General features: G+C 42.4%; 1 protein-coding gene across 1 annotated transcript in view; it reads left to right on the forward strand.

Annotated features, from left to right (window-relative positions):
• PLCH1 (phospholipase C eta 1) overlaps positions 1 to 24,874 on the forward strand; it is a 291,635-nt gene that overhangs the window by 74,763 nt on the left and 191,998 nt on the right. The window contains exon 2 of the mRNA XM_052637717.1: positions 807 to 925. Within this exon, the coding sequence (XP_052493677.1) occupies positions 847 to 925 (79 nt within the window). The 5' untranslated portion in view covers positions 807 to 846. The remainder of the gene's footprint in view (positions 1 to 806; positions 926 to 24,874) is intronic.

Consider the following 24,874-nt stretch of genomic DNA (forward strand, 5'->3'; position numbering starts at 1 on the left):
CTGAAAAGTTGCTTTCACCAAATGCTGGGAACAAAGGGAACCTTGTTATGCACACAGCTTTTGGAGGCGTTTAATTCATCAGCTCTGCCTTTCAAGTCCTTGCTCTGGTTAGCACTGTGTTTCTGTCTGTGGAGGGGCAAACCTTCTGGAGAAGCCAGATCCACTGCTTGTGTACTCGGCTCTGGTTATACAAGTAAGCTCAGTCTGGTCAGAGGCAGGCCCTAGTGGTCCTAAGTGGCACCCATAGTGAGTCCAGAAGAGGGAGACGAGCTTTGTTACTGTTTGCCTGACCCCTGGCTACATGGACACGTTACAATTTCTAAGATCTCCATGGACGGATCATAAATGTAGTCCTCCAGAGTGGTGGTGACTTAAAAAGTCGGGAACTGGGGATGACAGTCACTCTTCTGTTATCACCTTCCCTCCTGCAGTTGAGCTTTCCTGAAAAGCGACCAGCACGGGCTGGTTTGAGTCCTGGCTGAGTGGGCGAGGCCTGGAGCACAGAAACCAGTCTTGAAACTTGTTCCCTGGTGGTGGATTGGTTTTCCCCCAGGACAGCGGTAACTTTGAGCCCTGTAAGGCGCTATTAGAAAAAGCTCCAGTGGTGTGTTAAAGGACCTTCTGCTGGGTGGAAAACTTTGGGGGAATTTCTTGGGGCGCTGGGGGGTACCAGCTCCCCGTGTGGAGGAGGCGGGAGCCCTGTGTGCTGTCCCCAAAGCCCTGGGGACTGACAGCATCAGGCGGCCAGTGTAGGCATGTGGCTGCCGCTTTCTTCATTTTTTGTCTCCTTCTGTTTCCCTTGACAGGGCAATTTGGTTTTGATGCTGTGCCAGCAATCTTCTGACAATGAGTTACTGGAACTTGGAGAAAAGGACCTGTGTGCAGTACCGCAGGCATTTTCTGGTGGACAACAGTCCGTTTCATGGTGAGTTGCCTTTTCTGCTCCTGTAGTTGGATCTTTTGTTTCTCACAGCACTTTTATTCCAGCACTCCGGATGCAAATGTGGTATAATTATTGGGTTGAACCAAGAGCTTAAGTTAACTTGCTGATGAAAAATTACCCAAGAAGCCCCACAGGACTCCTTGCCCACAGTTGGAATCGGCATGCCTCACCTCAACAACCATAACCGCATCGTCACTTTCTACGTTGAAAGTTAGTTTATGTCAGGGCCTTTCCTCCTCTTCATGCTATCAACTCCAGTCATAATGCTTCCTCTCTGATGTTTGAAATTTGAGGGGCTAGACCCACAGGTAGTATTCAGTTAATATTGGTGGATCATCAATCAGCCTGGTGTGTGCGTTCCATCAGGTACCGTACAAAACAGAACAGGTCATGGCATGTAACCGTAACAGGGTGGACGAGTGCAGCTGTAAATCAGAATGGTCAGCATTAGTCATTTTCATGTAACAGGGTGGACGACTACGGCTGTAAATCAGAATGGTCAACATTAGTCATTTTCATGTAACAGGGTGGACAAGTGCGGCTATAAATCAGAATGGTCAACATTAGTCATTTTCATGACAAACTAAGATGAATTGACATTACCCTGCTGCTGTATTTGTCTTACGATAGACAGTTAGGGGTAAGCTCTGTCAATCCTGATATCAGGATTCCTTTGGGTGAAACTGACTCAAGAGACGCGTGTGTTGGCGGGATTTTGGGAGTGATCTCCATCAAGAGCTAGTGGAACTGTAGCGAGAAGAGAGATTTCATGAGTAGAGTGCTGCTGAACAGAATCCTTAACCTAACCTGCCTTCTACTTTGTCAGTTTGGTTTTTCTTCCTCAAGTTAGTGCAGACATAATGTTTTTTATTGCTTTAGATTAACTTCAAGATAAACTTAACTCTACTTTGTCAAAGCATGCTTTGCCATGTTTTTTTCACGTTCATTATACCACCTTGCTATGGAACTTTGCTCGATAGCTGCTAAGTCACTTCAGTCGTGTCCGACTGTGTGAGACCCCATAGACGGCAGCCCACCAGGCTCCCCCGTCCCTGGGATCCTCCAGGCAAGAACACTGGAGTGGGTTGCCATTTCCTTCTCAATGCATGAAAGTGAAAAGTGAAAGTAAAGTCGCTCAGTCGTGTCCGACTCTTAGCGACTCCAAGGACTGCAGCCTACAGGCTCCTCCACCAACGGGATTTCCCAGGCAAGAGTACTGGAGTGGGGTGCCATTGCCTCAGATGCCATCATTTACAGGTCAAGAAAGGGAGGAAGAGAGGAAAAGACCAGCCCAAGTTGGCATAACCAGTTATTAGCAAAGTCATAGCTAATATTTTAGCCTCTACCCAAGGCTGACTCTCTCTCAGCATGGTATCGTTGAAGACCTTTTAGCAAAGGAGATGACAATATTGTAACTTAACTCTTTGGCACTGAGTTCTGTTTTGTTTTCCTGTGAGCCTCATCTAAGGACCCTGTTCCTAGCTTCATCTCTCACACAGTGTTTGCTGTTAAAAATTTACAAATTTGTTTGCTCTTACAAAGTGTGGTTGGTGTTTTCTGTTACAAATTTACTTGTAATAAAAAAAATATGATAATCAAGGAAACACAGGAGTTAGAAAAATTGTATTCTTTTTCCAAGTTTTGTGCCAGTTTTGAAAAAGTTCAGGTTTTATTCATTTGTTATTTTAGAATACGTTTGTCTAGACATCTAAAGGCTATAACAACGTAAAACAATTTTCTATGTATTTTTATAGTTGTGTTACCACTTAGTGAATTACCGTATTGCTGGTAGTTATGCTGATGGCTTGAGAAACACAGTCCTACTGAATCCTTTTAACACCTTTGCCATAGTTATTATTCATCCCACTTTATGGATGGGGAAAGAGGTTTGTGGACCGTTGCAAAGTGGTGATCTAAAATCAAATTCATATCTGCTTAACTCCAGAACCCCACTGTTTTCTTCCAGGCTCCATCTCCATTTTAATAGAGCAATGAACACTCTGAGAGGTTGAAGTTCTATTCAGCAGTGTTTGCTCCGCTATTAACTAACCGTATCTGATCTTGACCAAGTTATATAATCCTTCAGATCTCAGTTTTCTCCTCTGTGAAATGAGCATGTCGTTCCCCATAATTTTTTAGGTTCTTTCCAGTTCTAGGCTCCAAGATTCCACTGAAGTGTTTCTGAGGATTACACTTGTATGTGTTCCGTGAGCTGTCTTGTCTCTAAACGTGAGATACACAAGGGGGCAGCAGAATACTTAAAATATGAGTTCGTTCCTTCTTACATTGACGAATTACTCTTTTGAGAGGATTTAGAGATAGCAAGTCTTCTCAAGATTAAAAGGATTAAAACCAATTAGAATTATGTTTGCTTCATTTATAGTAAAGGAGTAGCCTTAAGTATTTCTGATAGTATAAAGTATCATTTTGGATCTCTGTGCCAAAGGCTGTGTAATTCAGGAAAGTATGATGCTTCTGCTCTTGCTGTACATTTACTTCTGCAGAAAAGTAATGCCTGTGAAGACAGAAGTTTATTTAACTTAATGGAGAATTGTGAGGATTCTTAGTATATTTTAAGCCAAGGGAGCACTACTGATATCATTTTTATAATGTCTGAACATTTCTGAGAAAAGACAGGGGACAGGACGTGTTGAGTTAGAAAGGTCAGATTTCTTTTAGAGGAGCTTCTCCAGGGCTGCTGGTAACTCTCCTTACAAAACCAAGGCAAACAAAAAGAAACAAAACCCCATTCATTATAAACAGAAAAGAACCATTTCCTCTGCAAGATAATAGACTTTTAGAATATGCATACTTAAGTAGTATTCCCAGGAGAAAAGAACCACTTTAAAATGAGGACTAGGTGGGCTGCCCTGGTGGCTCAGTGATAAAAACTCCACCTTGAATGATGGAGATCTGGGTTGGGAAGACCTCCTGGAGGAGGGCATGGCAACCCACTCCAGTATTCTTGCTAGGAAAATCCCGTGGATGGAGAAGCCTGGCAGGCTATGGTTCATGGGGTCGCAAAGAGTGGGATACGACTAAAGCCACTCAGTTCAGTTCAGTGGCTCAGTCATGTCCAACTCTTTGTAACTCCATGGACTGCGGCATGCCAAGGCTTCCCTGTTCATCACCAACTCCCGGAGCTCACTCAGACTCATATCCATCCAGTTAGTGATGCCATCCAACCATCTCATTCTCTGGCATCCCCTTCTCCTCCTGCCCTCAATCTTTCCCAGCATCAGGGTCTTTTCCAGTGAGTCAGACCTTCGCATCAGGCAGCCAAAGTATTGGAGTTTCAGCATCAGGCCTTCCAGTGAATATTCAGGACTGATTTCCTTTAGGATTGACTGGTTTGATCTCCTTGCAGTCCAAGGGAGTCTCAAGAGCCTTCTCCAACACCACAGTTCAAAAGCATCAGTTCTTTGGCACTCAGCTTTCTTTATGGTTCAACTCTCACATCCATACATGACTACTGCAAAAACCATAGCTTTGACAAGACGGACCTTTGTTGGCAAAGTAATGTCTCTGCTTTTTAATATACTGTCTAGGTTTGTCATAGCTTTTCTTCCAAGGGGTAAGCGTCTTTTAATTTCATGGCTGCAGTCACCATCTCTGATTTTGGAGCCCAAGAAAATAAAGTCTGTCCCTGTTTCCATTGTTTTCCCATCTATTTGCCATGAAATGATGGGACTGGATGCCATGATCTTCATTGTTTGAATGTTGAATTTTAAGCCAACTTTTTCACTCTCCTCTTTCACTTTCATCAAGAGGCTCCTCAGTTCCTCTTCACTTGCTGCCATAAGGGTGGTATCATCTGCATATCTGAGGTTATTGATATTTCTCCCGACAATCTTGATTCTAACTTGAGTTTCATCCAGCCTGTCATTTTGCATGATGTACTCTGCATATAAGTTAAATAAGCAGGGTGACGATATACAGCCTTGACGTACTCCTTTCTCAATTTAGAACCAGTCCATTGTTCCATGTCTGGTTCTAAGTGTTGCTTCTTGACCTGCATACAGATTTCTCAGGAGGCAGGTTAGGTAGTCTGGTATTCCCATCTCTTTCAGATTTTCCAAAGTTTGTTGTGATCCACACAGTCAAAGGCTTTGGCATAGTCAATAAAACAGAGGTAGATGTTTTCCTAGAACTCTCTAAAGCCACTGAGCACCTGCAAGCTCTCACATAGCTTTGGTTCAGTTCAGTTTAGTCGCTCAGTCGTGTCTGACTCTTTGCAATCTCATGAATTGCAGCACTCCAGGCCTCCCTGTCCATCACCAACTCCCGGAGTTCACTCAAACTCACGTCCATCAAGTCGGTGATGCCATCCAGCCATCTCATCCTCTGTCGTCCCCTTCTCCTCCTGCCCCCAATCCCTCCCAGCATCACAGTCTTTTCCAATGAGTCAACGCTTCGCATGAGGTGGCCAAAGTACTGGAGTTTCAGCTTTAGCATCATTCCTTCCAAAGAAATCCTAGGGCTGATCTCCTTCAGAATGGACTGGTTGGATCTCCTTGCAGTCCAAGGGACTCTCATGAGTCTTCTCGAACACCACAGTTCAAAAGCATCAATTCTTCGGCGCTCAGCCTTCTTCACAGTCCAACTCTCACATCTATACATGACCACTGGAATAACCATAGCCTTGACTAGACAGACCTTTGTTGGCAAAGTAATGTCTCTGTTTTTGAATATGACATCTAGGTTGATCACATAGCTTACAGGTGGGTTATAGAGGTCAATAAAAGTAAAAATAAAAATGTAACATTTGTATACTGTTTCACAGTTCATAAAGTGCATTCATAGCCTCCTTTTCTGAATATAGAGGAAGTGAGTTCTCATTGGAACAGTGTAGAAAATTACCCATAATCCCACAAACCAAAGAGTAACACTAACCTTCAGTTTCTGTCCAGTCTTTTCTCTTTTCTCATTTTTGCAACAATCCTGATCTAGGAATAGAATATTTGGAACAGGTAGGAAATGGTGGGTGCTGGCTAACAGTAATGAGCTGGTTGAATTGACTTATAATTCTGTGTCAGTGAGGAGAAGACCTCTGGTAGGAATTATGATGAGGTTTTTTTTTTTTTTTTTTTTTAAATTTCCCACTTGTCTGTCCTTTGCCCCGACTTTTAGTGAGTCTATTGAATCCAAAGGGATTATAAGCCTATCAAAGAAGCCAGTTGCTAGAGGCTTTTTCTAGTTGGATTTTGTTTCTAATTTGTTTGATAGAGAAAGAACTTGGGCAAAGAATAATTTATATAGTATGAACCTTGCTTTAATGGCTTATATTTTCGTAAATTGTTCTCATTTGAAAATGACCTGTATCCTCAGCTCTTTCTCTTGGCTGTTGTGAATTGCTTCATTTTTTTCTGACTTGGGACACAGATTCTTAAACCAATTATCAGTATATTTGCTATTTAACATATATAATTTCTAATGTACAAAAGCTTTTTCAAACATTTGAGTTTCTCCAAGTCACCTTGGAGGTGACTTAATTTTTATTTCTAGCATTGTTTGTTATAATTGTGATATTGGAAAAGCAACATAAGTAGGATTCTTATTTGACTGTAAAATTTGTAGTTACCTTTGCACTGGCAAAAAGCAGCATGTCCCTTTGGGTGGAAGTGGTGGGGGGTTGGGATGTGTGTGTGTGTATGTGTTCCTAAGTCCTTCCTGAGCATAGAGAGACCAGTAGCAAGGACTGACAGATTTTTAGGACAAATGTCATTTATTCACAGAAGAAGAGTGGAGAGATTTACCTTACTGGAATTCCATCCTGTCAGATCCTGCCAGGTAAATATGTAAGGAGAATGAAGTTATACAGAAGTGAATTAGGGTTCTTATTAATTCAGACCAGTTTATTAGCAAGTTATGACTTAAGCAGCCTGCCTGCTTTAGGGGTTTGGGGCATTACTACCTTTTTTTTTTTTTTTTTTCTTTTTATTAGAGTGTCATCGCTTTACCTCAAAGCCTGGCTTTTCCAGCCAATGACTGTTATAAACATTCTCTTCTGGGTCCAGAAAAATACCAGTGCATAGAGAATATCTATTAATGCAATGATAGTCAAGATATTGTGGGCATCATTAAGATCAAAAGTATTATTTCTTGGAGAGGAACACTGCTACTGCTAAGTCACTTCAGTTGTGTCCAACTCTGTGCGACCCCATAGATGGCATCCCACCAGGGTCCGCCGTCCCTGGGATTCTCCAGGCAAGAACACTGGAATGGGTTGCCATTTCCTTCTCCAATGCATGAAAGTGAAAAGTGAAAGTGAAGTCGCTCAGTTGTGTCCGCGTCTTTGCGACCCCATGGACTGCAGCCCACCAGGCTCCTCTGCTCATGGGATTTCCCAGGCAAGAGTACTGGAGTGGGGTGCCATTGCCTTCTCCAGGAGAGGAACACTACATGGAAAAAATTTCAAAGACAAATTGAGACAAAGAGTTAAAAAGGCCTTAAAGGAGAGAATGTATAATATACATACATGTTATAAATTTAATAGAACTAATTTTGGAAGCAGCTTTGCCCAGTGGATTCCTCTTTAGCCCCATACTCAGGTAGAAAGCTTGGAGGACAGGTCTGTGATGTTAAGGGCATCTTGCAAATAGCCAGAGGCAGTGAGGGCTCAGCAAAGAGATGGAGGCCTCTTGCAGGGGTCACCCTCCCACTGGGTTGCTGTGAACTTTGTGCTTTGGACCAAGTTTCCATGTCAGCAAATGCTGCTATTTAGGACAGATGACCTCCAAACGTCTTCCTAAGTGTTAAAATGTCAAGAAATGCTTGTTTTCCCACCTCCCCTCCTCAGGCCACTTTTAAATAGAGGCTGTTTAAGGAATTTGCTATTAATTAACTGACCATTATCTACTCAATAGACATGAGTTTGAGCAGATTCCGGGAGATGGTGAGGGACAGGGAAACCTGGCGTGCTGCAGTCCACGGGGTTGCAAAGAGCTGGACATGACCGAACAGCAGCAACCAGCCAAATTGGCCTATGTACTTATTCCTCGCTTGAGACAAGTTAGAGTTTGCCATTCAGGCCTTAACAAATGTAGACATTTGTGTGTAGTTAGACATAAACTTTATTGTGAGCTGGTGAGGCAGACTTACTTTATAACCTTTTGATCACATGATGTTCTTCCTTCATCTCTTGGAGACAGAGAAAATTCTCAAAACCTCAGTGAAATGCTTTTTATATCAAAATTCAAAATTCATTATTTTTACTCCTCTTCCCCCCTTTTTTTCTTTCTTTCTCATGATGGGCATTCCATTTATAACTTGTTTATTGAGCATTCTCAATTTATTGTAGCATATACACGAAGTTGTTTTATTTTTCACCAATTACTAAAACAGCTTCCCTGGTGGCTCAGATGGTAAAGAACCTGCCTGCAATGCAGGAGACCTGGGTTTGATCCCTGGGTTGGGAAGATCCCCTGGAGAAAGGAATGAGAACCCACTCCAGTATTCTCGCCTGGGAAATCCCATGGACAGAGGAGCCTGGTGGGCTACTGACCATGGAATCACAACGAGCTGGACACGACTGAGTGACTAACACTAACATGCACAAAATTGTTCTATTTTTCACCAATTACTACTTTGAAAAATAATCTTTGCAACATCTTGGGCAAATTCTATTAATACTTTTTGGCTACTTTTGGTTATTGAGGTACTGTGTGCTCATGTGTGCTTAGTTGCTCCTGACTGTTTGTGACCCTATAGACTGTAGCCTGCCAGGCTGCTCTGTCCGTGAATTTCTCCAGGCAAGAATACTGGAGTGGGTTCCATTTCCTACTCCAAGGGATCTTCCTGACCCAGGGATTGAACCCAAGTCTCCTGTATCTCCTGCATTGGCAGGTGGGTTCTTTACCACTGTGCCACCTGGGAAGCCTAGTTGAGGTCTAGTCAAGTTTGAAATGTTAAAGTCAAACTCATTTAAATCCTGTCTCCTGCCTTACTCCTGGCTCGGGGCTGAGGGTGGGCATTCTTCTGGCCCTGCTATAGTTCTTCCCCTTGAAGAAGAATTCAAAATCCTCAGATTTTGGTACTAGGAAGAGAGATGGGGGAAGCAAAGGCCTTTGAGCCACACCCCAGCCCGTTTCTCATTGGTGGTGAGATGATCAAGACTCTGGTTCCATCTTCTGTGAATACTTGGTTTTACCCTGACCCCTCTGTCACCTAGGACTCTGCAAAGAGGACCTACTGTCTCCCTTCAGGCCCACCCAATGTCCATTTCTAATTTCCTCTAGCTGAGGCCTGGCTTCCCTTGCCCTGAGGACTCTTGGTGAGGGGACGCGAGTGACTGCCTGGTCCCTGCCCCTTTTCCTAGCTCCATGTTTCTGCACGTGGATTTCTGCGGGCCCTGGAGGATGGGCCGGGTATGAAGTTGCTCCTGTCCTTCTCCCAGACCTGCTGACCTCTGACTCTGTCTCTTCTTACACTGTTATGGGTGCTACCCCCACAAGCCTTAGGAAGCCTCTCTGAATTATCTGACTTATTGTTTCATAGAGACATTACTTTGCCAACAAAGGTCCATCTAGTCAAAGCTATAGTTTTTCCAGTAGTCATGTATGGATGTGAGAGTTGGACTATAAAGAAAGCTGAATGCCAAAGAATTGATGATTTTGAACTGTGGTTTTGGACAGCAAGGAGATCAAACCAGTCTATCCTAAAGGAAATCAGTCCTAAAAATTCATTGGAAGGCCTGATGCTGAAGCTGAAACTCCAATACTTTGGCCACCTGATGCGAAGAACTGACTCAGTGGAAAAGACCCTGATGCTGAGAAAGATTGAGGGCAGGACGAGAAGGGGATGCCAGAGAATGAGATGGTTGGATGGCATCACTAACTGGATGGATATGAGTTTGAGCAAGCTCCCGGAGTTGGTGATGGACAGGGAAGCCTGGCGTGCTGCAGCCCATGGGGTAGCAAGGAGTCAGACATGACTGAGTGACTTAACTGAAATGAGCTCTTCCCCAGCTTGTCTCTGGGAATGACTGGTGCTCTGATTTTAATTCTCAGAGTACTGTCTGTGCTGTTCCACGTGCCTCTTGCCTGGAAAATCCCATGGACAGAGGAGCCTGGAAGGCTGCAGTCCATAGGGTCGCTGAGGGTCTGACACGACGGAACAACTTCACTTTCACGCATTGCAGAAGGAAATGGCAACCCACTCCAGTGTTCTTGGCTGGAGAATCCCAGGGACAGGGGAGCCTGGAGTCGGACACGACTGAAGCAACTTAGCAGCAGCAGCAGCAGGCTGTACATGTAATAGGGACTCAGGTCATGTGATTTTGAATAGATGGAATCCCACCCTCCTTACCCCTGGCAGTTCTCCTTGGTCCTCTCTAGAGCCATGTCAGGCCAGTCTGTGTCCACTAACATTTTGGATTCAAGTGATGTCCTTTTCCCAAAGGTACTGGTGTTCTTTATTGTGCTTGCTTCTTGCAAGATTGTGTATCTGGACTAATCAGAACCAAACAATGATCAGATTTATAAAAATCTGTGGTGAGATGTCTCAGCCTCTTTTCCCCACTGGGAATCTGATTCCATGGGCTTCTTGTGGGGGAGGTGACTGGACCCACTGTGTTCTCTTTTGTCATGCTTTCTGTGTCAAGGTCATTCACATTCTGTAATGATGGAGAGCATGAAAAGACCCAGGTGGAGTGTGTACGAAAATGGCAAATTAAAGATCTGGACACCTTGGGAAGCCCTGGTGGATGAGAAGTGAACAGTGTTCAGTCTTTGAAGCTTTAGTTGTTGTCTGCAATGAGCCTGTTGGGTTAAGTGATATCCTTGGCTGGCCTTTCCCGATAATCTCTCAATTTCTCTCAAACCTCTGGTCACTGGGAGTCCAGCCAAGCAGGCAGGCTACTGATTGTTTTATTCCTTTATGCTTGGGAATACCAGTTTTCCACTTACTAAGTTAGAAAGAAATATCTAATAAACAGTCAACTTTAACTTCTGATTTGCAGACTTCTCACGTTTTAAATGGTTACTTATGAGAATTATGTCCTCTTAGACCTGTGTTACAAATTTAAGCCTTTGTTCTTTCAGCTGCATTTCCATAATTATAATTAATTTTCCTTTGCTGTCTCATCTTCCCCATTGTCTTTCCTATTCTGTGCCTAATGCATGCGCAGAGATTGATGTCTTTCCACAAGTAGATTCAGGGTTCTTCCTGGGCAGCATAATTATTTAATTTAGTTATACAAAAGATCCATATTTTTTTTCTTTGACCAAAGTAATAATTATTAGTGATTGTATTTATAATCACAAACAAAGATTGAAAACTCCAGTTTGGTCCTTTACTCTGTGTACATGAAAAGTCATCCAATTGACTGGTGATAGTTTATATGTTTTTTAGGGCTTGTTCCTTGAAGCAGGTATGTTTGGGGTTGTTTTAAGTGCAAACTGTTGATTTCAAAGGGATATTCAGATTTTAAAAAATTGGAAGCCCATAACCTAGTGTATTTTTCACCCACTCTTGTAGCTTTTCCCATCTCTACATCCATAGCTCCCATCAGTGTGTCCCTGGCTTAGATGGCTCCCCTTCTGCACCACGCTCAGATGTCTATCTTCCTACCTGACGGCTCCACTGATGCCTGCCAGTCCTCACACTCAGTATGTCTGGAGCAAAATTGCCTCTTCCCACATTCAGAAAACGAAGATCATGGCATCTGGTCCCATCACTTCATGGGAAATAGATGGGGAAACAGTGGAAACAGTGTCAGACTTTATTTGTTTGGGCTCTAGAATCACTGCAGATGGTGACTGCAGCCATGAAATTAAAAGATGCTTACTCCTTGGAAGAAAAGTTATGACCAACCTAGATAGCATATTCAAAAGCAGAGACATTACCCTGCCGACTAAGGTCCGTCTAGTCAAGGCTATGGTTTTTCCAGTGGTCATGTATGGATGCGAGAGTTGGACTGTGAAGAAGGCTGAGCGCCGAAGAATTGATGCTTTTGAACTGTGGTGTTGGAGAAGACTCTTGAGAGTCCCTTGAACTGCAAGGAGATCCAACCAGTCCATTCTGAAGGAGATCAACCCTGGGATTTCTTTGGAAGGAATGATGCTAAAGCTGAAACTCCAGTACTTTGGCCACCTCATGTGAAGAGTTGACTCATTGGAAAAGATTCTGCTGCTGGGAGGGATTGGGGGCAGGAGGAGAAGGGGACAACTGAGGATGAGATGGCTGGATGGCATCACAGACTCGATGGACGTGAGTCTGACTGAACTCCGGGAGTTGGTGATGGACAGGGAGGCCCGGTGTGCTGCGATTCATGGGGTCGCAGAGTCGGACACGACTGAGTGACTGAACTGAACTGAACACCGGTACCTGACTGCCTTGCCAGTCTTCTCTTGCTTCCCCTCCTTCTTTGTGCCACAGCTATGCTGACTTTTGCATTCCTTGCCTACAAAATTAACTCCTTCTTTGCTTGGCTGGCTGCCACCCATCCTTCAGAGCCCGGATTAAGGCTCCTCTCCAGAGATGTTTATACTGACTTCCCAGACCAGATCACTTCCCCTTTTATGCTACCCTATCACCCCGTATTGCTGCCTCATAAGTAAAACAGTGTTGTGATAACCAGTTTAATTTCTGTCCTCCTTGTATTCTAACTCCCAGGGTAGCAGAGACTGTTGTGACTTGTATCTCCAGTGCACATAGAGTGGCATTGGATGTGCATGCTTGTCTGCTAAGTCACTTCAGTCGTGTTTGACTCTTTGTGACCCTATGGACTGTAGCCTGCTAGGCTCCTCTGTCCATGGGATTCTCCAGGCAAGAATACTGGGGTGGGTTGCCATGCCTTCCTCCAGGGGATCTTCCCAACCCGGAATTGAATCCTCATCTCCTGCACTGTAGGATTCTTTACTGCTGAAGTGTTTAATAAAATGTTGCTGAATGAATTTTCTCATTTTAATAGGGGAGATAAGAACCACCTGTTTCATTATTTTTTGCACTCTTAAGTTTGGCCTATAATCTTTGTTCCGTGGAATGCATCAGTTCTCCCGCCGCACGCTCTCTTCTCCTCTTCTGCCATGCTTTTGGCTTGGAGAACAAAAGAATACACCTAATACACCTAAATCATTCCCTCCTGGGACTAAGAAGGAAAAGGCCAGTCTGCTGAGAATCCTAGTATGCTCTAGAAAAGATGATTGCAAATGTGTAATGCCTCAAAGTGGAAAAGGATGAATCCATTTCTTCAAAAGAATTTCTTAGATGTTTTGAATTCATTTATTAATACCCTCCAGAACTTCCCTGTTGGTTAAATATACTGTGACAGAAGTTGGTGGACAGCCAAGTGGACGGCAATTTAATCTTTCCTTGGCTTCCCAGTTGGCACAGTGGTAAAGAATCTGCCTGTAATACAGGAGACTAGGGTTCAATTCCTGTGTCAGGAAGATCTCCTTACAACCCACCAGAATCTGATTGGTTGTCCCCACTGGAATTATGTGCAGAGTTCTGAAAATTCCCCCAGGCCCACTCCTGTGGGAAGGAAATGGCAACCCACTCCAGTATTCTTGCCTGGAAAATTCCATGGACAGAGGAATCTGGTGGGCTACAGTCCATGGGGTCACAAAGAGTTGGCCACGACTGAGCACATCAGCACAGTACAACTATGAAAATAGAGATTTTGTTCGTGTAAAAATAACAGTTAAAAGCTGTTTAATTGCAGTGTTTTGCATACTATTAAAATTCTCTGCTGCTTGGATCTGGAAAGTCTTCAGACAGAGGTGAGTGTTATCTGTGGGCTAAGTCTTACCCCAGAGAGCAGAGATCTGCACCAAAACCAAAGCACCAGTTTCCTCAGTAAGGGAGGAGGAGAGGAGGCCTGGGGGTGCATGGTGAGAATAATCCAGCACAACAGAGCTTCTTTAAAAGTTAAAGAGATGCACTTTTATTTCAGATTTACAAATAAGAAAATGATGAGCATCTAGGCCTTTCATCTGAGAATCTCAGGCAACATGAGAGTACGATTCTGACTTCTAGGTAGCAAAGTTATCCCAAGAATAATACCTACTTGGGTAGAATAAATGTAGAATCTGTGAAAACATTTTTTTTTGTCAAATTTTGTCTTGTCCATATTCCTTTCTTGGTCAGAATGTGTGACTGACATATAACAGTGATTTCAGAACTTCTTGTATTTAAACGTAGAAGATAGTGACTTATTCCCAATTAAAAAGGAGAACAGTGAACGCACTTATTATTTAGTGTGCTGTTTTATTCCTTGGCAACTTGAAATTGAATATCAGTGCATATCCACACTGACCATTTTTTGAAATTATACCAGTGTCAGAATTTCAAGGTATTGTGCTTTCAAGCCAGTAGAAGCTTATCTCTAGAGACTTGTATTAATTAATTCTTTAAGTCAACGGTTCCCAGCCTTGGTTGCATGTTGGAATCACCTGGGGATATGGAAAAAAACAAAAAAACTGTGGGTCCCAGCCCAGAGGTTCTGATTAATTGCTCCAGGTTATGGCCTGGGCCTGGGGGAATTTTCAGAACTCTGCACATAATTCCAGTGGGGGCAACCAATTAGATTCTGGTGGGTTGTAAACCCCAGACTGAAGGTGGCAAATACATATTCTCTCACCGGAACTATAGAATTCATGAATTTGATCATGATAATTTTCTGTGATGATAGCCTGTTTTATACTGACTCTTGAAGGTATGGAAAGAGGGGACGTCTCATAAGATTATGGATTCAAGTGTGTGTTTGAATATAGAAGCAGAAAATATAAAAGTCATGTATGCTTGGCATTTTGTGGTTTTCTATTAATTTTTATTCACAATTTTTTTTTTTTTGATAGCAATACAGGTTCACTGTTGAAAAGCTGGAGAGTACAGGAGAGACTAAAGAAACAGGAAGAAGTAGTCTATAATCTCAGTATGTGTTTTAAGTCTGTACTTTCTTAAAGTGATTTAAAAACCAAAGACTAAGTGGTGATTCTCCTCTCTAGTTACACATTAGAATCTGCTGAGGTGCTTAAAAGATACTGGTGGTTGGGTTCTACCCAATCCTAGTGAAATCATCTCTGGGAGTGGGATGAATCCTCCATCTTCATCCTTTCATTCCTTCTATCTGCATCTTTCTGTCTGTTTAACTTTGGGTGATTTTGATGCATTGTGAGGGGTGATACTCACTGGGCTAAAATTGTATGTTTTTTTCCTAAAAAAAAAAATTTATTTATTTTTGGCTGTGCTGTGTCTTTGTTCCTGGGAGGGCTTTTTTCTTCATTGCAGTGGTGGGGGTTACTCTGTAGCTGCGGTGCCTGGGCTCCCCATTGTGGTGACCTCTGTTGTTGCAGAGCATGGGGTCTAGGCACACTAGCTTCAGTACTTGTGGCTCCCAGTCTCTAGAGCATAGGCACGATAGTTGTGGTGCATGGGCTTAGCTGCTTTGAGGCATGTGGGATCTTCCCAGACCAGAGATAGAACCTGTGTCTCCTGCATTAGCTGGCAGTTTACCACTGAGCGACCAAGGAAGCCTTAAGATTGTTGATTTACTAAAATATTGATCTAATCAGTAAACTAAATTAATTTACTGATTGAGAACAGTATGTAATTATTTGCTAGTCTGAGCAAAAGTGATGCACGAAACTCTTTTATGCAGAGGAGTGGGAGGGGCAAGTGATATGCTCGCCTTCATATGGTCGTTTTTTCCTAACAGATTTATTTCATATTTCTTCTAATATTGTGCTTTCTTAGTGCCCTTTTAGTGTGACTTGTCTTAACTTTATAGCTGAGATATTTGTTGCATGATACACATATATTCCCTTTAGTGTTAGTTGACCTCACAAGGTTATCCATAGCCTCTTGATGGTGAACAGAAATACTTAGGGAAGATTCTTAACAACAAGAAGCAGAATGTATAAATGTTTTGCTTTGATAAATCTATAACGAGGACTGCACAGTTCACAGCCGGTTAAAGGATGGATGCAGAAATAAATGTGAAGCACAGGAACTGGGAGAACAGTACCGTCGTTTGGAGTACAGCAGATTAATCTTGAGTATTATTAGAACTGTGTTTATCTACTCTGGAAAACTAAGGGGTACTTAGAGATTGAGAGAGGTGCACACATTTTGTGGTGGAAGGCAAACTTTTTAGCCCCTGTAGACATTTGTTCTGCCTAACTTCACATGTGAGAAAGCTAATTCTCCAGGTCCCTGTGTTGTTGCTAGAAGTTCAGAGTTGTGGAGGAGAATAAATCTTGTCTTCTCAGATCATTCTTTGCACATTGGAGTCATATGGGGGGACACAAAGAGGATGTTAAGAGATTTAAGTTTAGATCTTGTCAGGAGGAATTGGTGGATTCTATATTCCACTATTCTTGGGGTATTTCTATATCAAGAAAGGTTAGGGCTGATGCTGAATCAAGGTTGTCATCAGGACTGGCAATGCTGGTTGCTTTACTAGCATTGTCTTTTTAAAAAAAACTTTATTGAAGTATAGTTGATTTATAATGTTGTATTAATTTCTGCAATACAGCAGAATGGCTCCAGTTACACATATATATTCTTTTTCATACTCTTTTCCATTATGGTTATCACAGTATATTGAATATAGTTCCCTGTACTATAAAGTAGGACTTTGTTGTTTATCCATCCTATATATAATAATTTCCATCCAGCATTATCTCTCTTCAGTGTTTCAACAGGACAGTTTTAGAGATGAAATTAAGAGAAGTGAACATTGTGCCAAAAACCACGTTGTTAGATTATGGTGTTCAAACCCAGGTTTGTCAGCCTAAAATCCAGTTTTTCTACTATTGTGACACAAGGACGTATTCAGTTCAGTTCAGTTCAGCTCAGTCTCTCAGTCGTGTCCGACTCTTTGCCACCCCATGAATCGCAGCACGCGAGGCCTCCCTGCCCATAGTGATGTACTACACATCGCTTTTTCCTCTAAAGCAGTTGCGGGTTGGGGACAGGTGGCATAGATTTGAATGTTTTAAAAGAACTTCAGACCTTTTAGAAGTCACTTGAGGATTTCACAGAAACACCATGGTGAGCTGCCCTTGGGCTGAGAAGGGTCTTAGGGAACCGGGTGGGGGTTGAGAGGAGGCATTTACTAGAGTGGTCCCTCGGAGCTTGTCAGATATGCTGACTCACAGCCCTGCCTGCACCTGCTGAATGGGAATCTGCGTTTCCCCCAGATCTACGAGTGGTTTGAGTGCACAGTGAAGAGGGGTGGCACTGCTCTGAGAGATGTCCTGGGCTTGTCCTCATGAGTGAGAGATTAGTCCTCTTTCTTCTAGGAACAGGTTAGAAGAATGGGGTTAGAGGAAGAGAATGACCTCCACCAACCAACACACTGAGAGGATGGAAACTTGTGTGTGTAGTTAAGGATATAAGCAACACCCCAGTCTACAGCATGCAGGGCACAGCAGAGCTGGAAAGGATTGGAGAAGCCATCTCATGGGGAATTCTAAGCAGAACCTGTAGCTGGTCTTCAGGATGCTGTAAAATCTCTGAAAACATTATTCCAGACACTCTGTGTTTATATGCATATACATTTGTTCATCGCCCTCCTATGAACAAAGTCCTTAGCTTTCATCCTATTTCAAAGTGATCTGTTACTCCTTGCCCCTTCTGAACACTGTAAACCTTTGGCTAAAACCACTCTCCTTCAGAGATGAGAAAGCATATTCATATTCAACCATCCAGTAGAAGGGTTAATTCTAAAAGCCAGCATTCTGCCAATCCAACTCAACTGGGCTTTATGATCTGAACTGAGCATTATGAAACTCTAAGTGGATTTTCTGTGAGATAAATCTTGCAAACCTCTGTATTTTCTGATTATTGGAAATGGTTAGATCTTTTTAATAGCATCGGAATATTGTGACATGAAATCAGTTTTACCTAAAAGCATGTTAAAATCTCTGTGCGTTGGCCAGGTGAGTATGAAGTGTTCATTGCAGGGCTGCTGGAGGAGGGCCTGAGCATCGTGCATTGCCCTGGTTCCTCCATCACTGAGGGCAGCCAGGCTCTGTGAGACAGGCCTCTCCTCATCTGGTGACATCCAATTGACTTTTTTGTGTGTTCATGGCTAATAAATGGTTAGTAACTCTCTGTGGGGAGCCAGGTGCTGAACTTTACAGATAGTCATATAATCCATGTAGCATTTAGATCAAGTAATGATTTCACTATCTGGTGATTTACTATGTGGTAAAGTGTTGACTCCAAGAATCCAAAGGACATTTAGAACATTTTTCATTTCTAGGGATAAAAATTTTCAAACTACCATTTTGTAAAACTGCAGATGAATAGCCTCTAGTTGTGGAAGTTAAGTCTTTAAAGTGGCCCCTCTTTAGTACTTCCCTGGTGGCCCAGTGGTTAAGACTTCACCTTGCACTGCAGGGGGTGCTGGAGTGATTCCTGGTCGGGGAGCTAAGATCCTACTTGCCTCAGGGTCAAAGAACCCAAACATAAAACAGAAGCAATATTGTAACAAATCGATAAAGACTTTAAAATAGTACAAATCAAAAAATCTCAAAAAAAAAAAGGATCCCTCTTTGCATCTACCAAGAAATAGTAAGAGTGTCCAGGTCTTTGTGAATTATGTTAGTGGATGGTTGTTTTTCAAGGACAAATACTCAGTCTCAATAACTCAACTTGTAGCCTGTGAGTACAGCCATCTTTCATGGATGTATGTTCCTATGTTAGCTCCTGAGAACCCATCTGGGAAATAATATTCTTATATGTCCCTTACTTTTAGCACTTTAAATCTCATAATTATATTTTTTGATCCCCTGTCCCTTCCCATTTCTCCTAAATTATGTAAATCAGTGTGGATGTTTAATATCTGGCAACTGTAGGTACCATGCTTCTGATACTAGTAATATAAAAATTTTTCTTGGCTAGATAAATCTACATAAATCATGGCACTAAATTATTTCTAAATTAGATTAATTTATATAAAGTGATAACATGTTATTGGTTTCCTATTTTATCCTCTTTAGTATTCATGAAGGAGCAGTTCTTTCCTCTTTTCTCCAAGGTCTTTAACAAAATTAGCCTTTGTAACCATTTTTGTGCTAGTTGACTGTGAATGAGGAGGACTGATGAAGCAGAAAATTAAAATACTTTTGATGTTGTAATTTTAATACTAATCATTAATCTACACTTCAAAGTTATTTTTCTCAATGATAAATTTATTGCTTTTAAAAATGTATTTTTATCTTTATAATGTTTTTTTCTAGCTACCTTGCCCAGTTAGATTTTTGAAATTCTTGCTATTTGTATAACTTGTCAAGGAATGAGAATTTTGGCAACTAAAATCACCTTGATCATTTGCAGAAGGCTTAATTATATATGCTCTCAGGCATTTTCCTGCCTGTGTGTACAGATTTTTGTTATGAAACATAGGATATCTTGGGTGTATTTTCACCTTTAAGAGAGTATGCATTTGTTATGAGTTCTTCTGAGAGCAGTTAAATTCCTTCCTATTTTTGAAGTAAAAAGCCCCAGAATTTTTGTATAGAATTTTCAGGGTTGGAAAAGACCTCAAGAAATTATTTACTGTAGTCAGTTGTGAGATTCTTTCCAGAATGAAAGCTCTAGAGAGCAGGGAACATGACTGGAAGGCCTGGCATATGGGAGACATCCAGTAATTACTTGGTGAAGGAGTTAGTAACCTCCCACATCTTATCAGTGAGGACCCTGAGGCCTGGGAAGGTTAAATGGTGGGCCCAAGGTGGGTCGGAGTGAACTCTTAGTAAGCCAGTGAGCAGTGAGAACCAAGGCCCTGGGCAGTGTAGTGCAGGGTGTGGTGCACACCATGTCACTCCTTGTGCGTGTGCTGTCACCCTAAATAGAGGCAGTTCGCTGATTCCCAAGCGCCACCGTAAACTGTCAGTCATTGGTCCTTGCTCCAAGCCCTCATTCCCCCCTGGGATATTGCCCCTTTCTCTTTCCTGCCTTAAATATTTATTGACCTGGGTTCTGTGCTAGAGATTCAGCAGTGAACACAGAAGATATGTGCTGCCATCTAAACAGAGCTTCACTCTCACCTCTCTTTGCTGTTACTCTCGCTCCCCCAGAGCTCACATGGGACCTTTACTTTTCCTTTGGAAATAATTTATTCTCATAGAAAAGTTGTGGAGAAGGCAATGGCACCCCACTCCAGTACTCTTGCCTGGGAAATCCCATGGACAGAGGAGCCTGGTGGGCTGCAGTCCATGGGGTCGCTAAGAGTCGGACACGACTGAGTGACTTCACTTTCACTTTTCACTTTCATGCATTGGAGGAGATGGCAACCCACTCCAGTGTTCTTGCCTGGAGAATTCCAGGGACGGCGGAGCCTGGTGGGCTGCCGTCTATGGGGTTGCACAGAGTTGGACACGACTGAAGCGACTTAGCAGCAGCAGCATAAAACAGTTGCAAGAATAAAAGTGCAACAAAGAACCTCCATATATCCTTTATCCAGATTTATTTACTGTTAAATTTTACCCTGTTTGCTTCATCATTGTATGCTTGCATATCCCCTCTCTCTCACCACATACACATACACACACACACAGTTACTTTTTCTGAATAATTGAGAATAAGTTGCATACTTAGTTCTTCGTCCCTAAATACCTCAGTGTGAATTTCCTAAGAATAGGAATATTATTCTCTTATATAAGCAGGGTATAATTATCAACCTAAGTAAACTTAACCTTAAGACCATTTAACTTCTTTCTAAGGTTCTTTATTTTTGAAGAATTTTTTTTTTTCAGCTGTTATATACGGGGAAACAGATGTGGGAAATGGAGAATAACAAACATGTAGAAAATGTTATAGCATCATAAAATCTTCCAAGCTGTTAGAGTGAGGGCCAGCTTCACACGCATGTGATCTGTGACTTAGAACGGCCCTGTGCTTAGTTTAAAGCTCTGCTATGGCTGTCTTGAAATCCTTTATTTTGGGATTGAAAAGCCCCATATTTTCATTTCTTACTGAACTTGTAGATTATGTAGCTGGTTGTACCTGGAGTCCTTCTGTACTGGTCCAGGATCTTTTGCATTTGTTCTCGTAGGTCCTATTGGAGATGAGGGAACTGAGGCTTAGAGGGGCTCAAAACAACTTGGCTCAGATTCCTGAACCACCTGGTGGAACCCAGATTTGACCTCAGGTCTTTTTTTTTAGTATTTAGTTTTATTTATTTGGCTGTGTCAGATCTTAGTTGTGGCCTGGAAACTCTGAGTTGTGGCACGTGGGATCTAGTTCCTTGACTAGGGATTGGGAGTGCAATCTTTAGCCACTGGACCACTGGTTGGAACAGGGAAGTTCCAACCTCAGGTCTTTTTGATCCCATATCCAGTGGCTGTCACATCGCTTGCAACTACTCCATGCCTGCAACTCTCCCTGTATGGTGATATTTCTAGATTTGGACTTGACCTGTCCTTTCTGTTTTTCTCCTTAGGTATTCTACTTTCTTTTTGGTACCACTGGCTCGCTCTTTCATGCTAAGTTCCTAGGGTAAAGTGTTAACTAGAAGGCCATTCGGGAAACTTAAATAAGTTGTTAATTTTTGTCTCAAAGGAACTGCCTATGAGTAGTTTCTATATTAATCTTCTACCATATTTGTATGAAAAAGGCTGCCTGTGGTCACTTCCTCATTCACCCTTACTGTGTATCACAATTCTGGCAACTGGTTTCCTTCAAGTTTCCAGCTTTTGGAGTCCCTCTTCATGGCTCAGATGGTAAAGAATCTGCCTGCAGTACAGGAGACTGGGTTCTGTCTCTGGTTTGGGAAGATCCCCTGCAGAGGGGAATGGCAACCCAGTACAGTATTTCTGCCTGGAGAATTCCATGGACAGAGGAGCCTGGCAGGCTACAGTCCATGGGGTTGCAAAGAGTTGGACATGACTGAGCAACTAAGCACACACATTGTCATCCTTTACGGGCCAGGTCCTGCTTTATTCCCAGTCTGTCTGGAAGTTGGAGAGCTGTTTGGAACCTGAGTTCCTATGTTCAGGTGGCTCTTCCTGCTCAGACCTTCTTGGTGTCATTAGGCCTGATCCATTCTAGGCCCAGGGATATATCAGTGAACAAGGCAGACACCATTCCTGCTCTCAAGGAGCCTACATTATGCTCCTATCCATGCTGTGTCCCATCTACCTGTCAGGATGGTTGTTAGCCAGAAAAATAACATTAGTATCATGGTGAGGAAAACAAGGTAAGTAAAAAGGCTAAAGAAGGGAAGTGATATGACTTGGGGAAGGGAGACAGCAAAATACGTGTGAAAAATGCGCTGCTGAAGTGGAGACAACAGTCACTTTCTATCTCATCAAGAGGGAGACAAAGAAGTCGAGTTTTCATTTCTGTGGCGTCATCTAGGTTAGGGATTTAGACTGTTGAGATAGTAAGTACTGTGTGTTGTAACGTGATAATTGTTACCAGAGGAGCCAGTGCCACCTCTTACTTTGGTTTTCTTCCAGAAAGAAGGGTGCTGTCTCTCTGCTGATAGGTGATATCACATTATGCTATGAAAATGCCCTCCCCAGCCATTACAGGGTTAGATTTTCAGGGGAGTGCATCTCCTTTCTTGTCCTTCAAGGGGTTTAATGCCCATCTGGCTCTTCCAGAGATGCTTCCTGTTCTGTGGAGAGTCTGATCAGTTGCACAAAGGCTGATGGCCCTGAAGCCAGCATGCTGTGCTGAAGGAGCCTTGGCTCTGGCCCCTCCTGAGCCAGGCCTTGGCTTGGGTTGGCCTGTGAGAGACTTTCCAGACATGTGGCTACTCTCTCTCATGCCTGAGCTTTTGTGGCTACTGACTCTGTATTCTGGGCACCTGAGTTGCTCTCAACTCTTTGTGCTGAGAAGAACTTTGTATAGAAGGGGGTGGTTTCTTTTCTCTTTTTGCTGATCACATTCTTCCTTTTGACAGTGGTCAGTATTTTTTTTTAAGGGTTTGATCTTTTTTAAAAACATTTTTATTGGAGTATAATTGCTTTACAATATTGTGTTAGTGTCTGCTCTGCAGAGAAGTGTATCAGTTATACCTATACATATTCGTTGTTGTTGTTTAGTAGCTAAGTTGTCTCTGACTCTTTTTAACCCCGTGGACTGTAGCCCACCAGGCTCCTCTGTCCATGGGATTCTCCAGGGAAGAATATTGGAGTGGGCTGCCGTTTTCTTCTCCAGGGGATCTTTCTGACCCAGGAATCGAACCCGCGTCTTCTGTATTGGCAGGTGGATTCTTTACCATTGAGCCACCAGGGAAGGCCACATATACATATATTCCCTCTTTTTTGGATTTTCTTCCCATCTGGGTCACCAGAGAGCACTGAGTGCAGTTTCCCTGTGGTGTACAGTAGGTTCTCATTAGTTATCTATTCTGTACATGGTTGTGTATGTATGTCAATCCCAATCTTCCAATGCATCCCACCTCCCCTTCCCCACTGGGTAACTATAAGTTCTCTACATCTGTGATTCTATTTCTACTTTATAGACAAATTCATCTCTCCATTTTTCTAGATTCCACATATAAGCGATATTATACAGTATTTGTTTTCTCCTTCTGACTTACTTCACTCTGTATGACAGTCTCTAGGTCCATCCACATCTCTACAAATGACCCAGTTTTGTTGAAGGAGGTTGTTTCTTAACCTAAAATCTCCTTTCCCCCCTTTCCCTGATCCTCTCTCCTCAGAGTCGTCTTTATGTCTGCCTTCCTCATGGGACCAGTCTGTATATGTAGAGTTCAGAGGTTCAGTATCACCGTATAAGGCAGCTGCATGATGATGGCCACGCGTGCCTCCCATTTGAACACACACATTGTAATCCTTCTTAAACTGGCTGTAAACCAAGCCAGGCCTGGAAGATAATATTACCTTTTGTTAGACCCAAAGATGTCAGATTGAAGCATGGCAATATTTCCTTTTTTAAAATATCAGATATGCACGAGCATGGTCATCATATAAGAAAACAGTCCTAGGTTAGTTGGAGAGTGTAAGCACCTAGCATTTCTTCTTCTAGACTTTTATAGTCCAGGTGTCCAGCTCTTCCCCACCAAGGGAGAAGGTAAAGGCGCTTCTCTGTTCAAGGTACAAATTCTTCGTGAGTGCTATGGGGGAGGTTGAATATGTTAATGTTTCAGTCTTGAGAATTTAATTAACGCGTCAGCCTGCAGGGTAGATATTTGTTTTAATATATGTCACTGTCAACAACCATTAGCGATTCCCATGTGCCTACCTATCTCTGGTTAATTCCCCTCTGTTAATGTTATAATTAGCACTGATCAGAACTGGTGGTTGATATCTAAGCAGTTGATGGTGATTTATAAAGTCTGGGTACCTTTATTTATGTCTAGATATGAGTTCATGAAACCCAAATGTCAATTTAATTTTCACACTTCCTGAGTCTCTACCCAAAGCAGTTCAAGTGCTGTGCACACAATCACCGGCTGCCTTCTTACAGGGCCTGGGAATAAATCCTGCCCATGAGGTCTCAGTTGTTTTCATGGATAGCTCAAGCTCAAATTGAGCTTTGAGCCTACCAGGGATTTTATCCTGAATCATATTGACACTGTCATCAAACTGACAGTGATGTACTTATAAACTTTTATACTAACCTATAAAATTTAAAGTGACATGACCCATAAAGAGTCAAGTCTCTCTCAAAGAAAAAAAAGAGAATTTTCTTTTAAAGCCGAGTCATTAAAAGGAGATCAATAAATCATCAAGGAAGCATCATTTCAAAGAACTGTTGGCTAAAGGGTGGCTTCTTTCTATCCTGTGAAACAAAGCAAAATTAAATATGGGTAATACTCTGTTTGTTTTGGAATTCAGATGTTTAAAAATGTGTAACAATTGCTTCTGACTGAGGTATGTCAGGATTTTACTGTAGGGCAAGTCCAAATTGGTTTATTTGAAAAGCATGTGTGATCTATAGGACATGTTCTATATCATTCTCTCCAATGATGAATAAACAGCTATGTTAATTAAGCCTGATGTC

The sequence above is a fragment of the Budorcas taxicolor genome, chromosome 1 (genome assembly GCF_023091745.1).
Source record: "Budorcas taxicolor isolate Tak-1 chromosome 1, Takin1.1, whole genome shotgun sequence".
In the NCBI taxonomy this organism is placed as follows: domain Eukaryota; kingdom Metazoa; phylum Chordata; class Mammalia; order Artiodactyla; family Bovidae; genus Budorcas; species Budorcas taxicolor.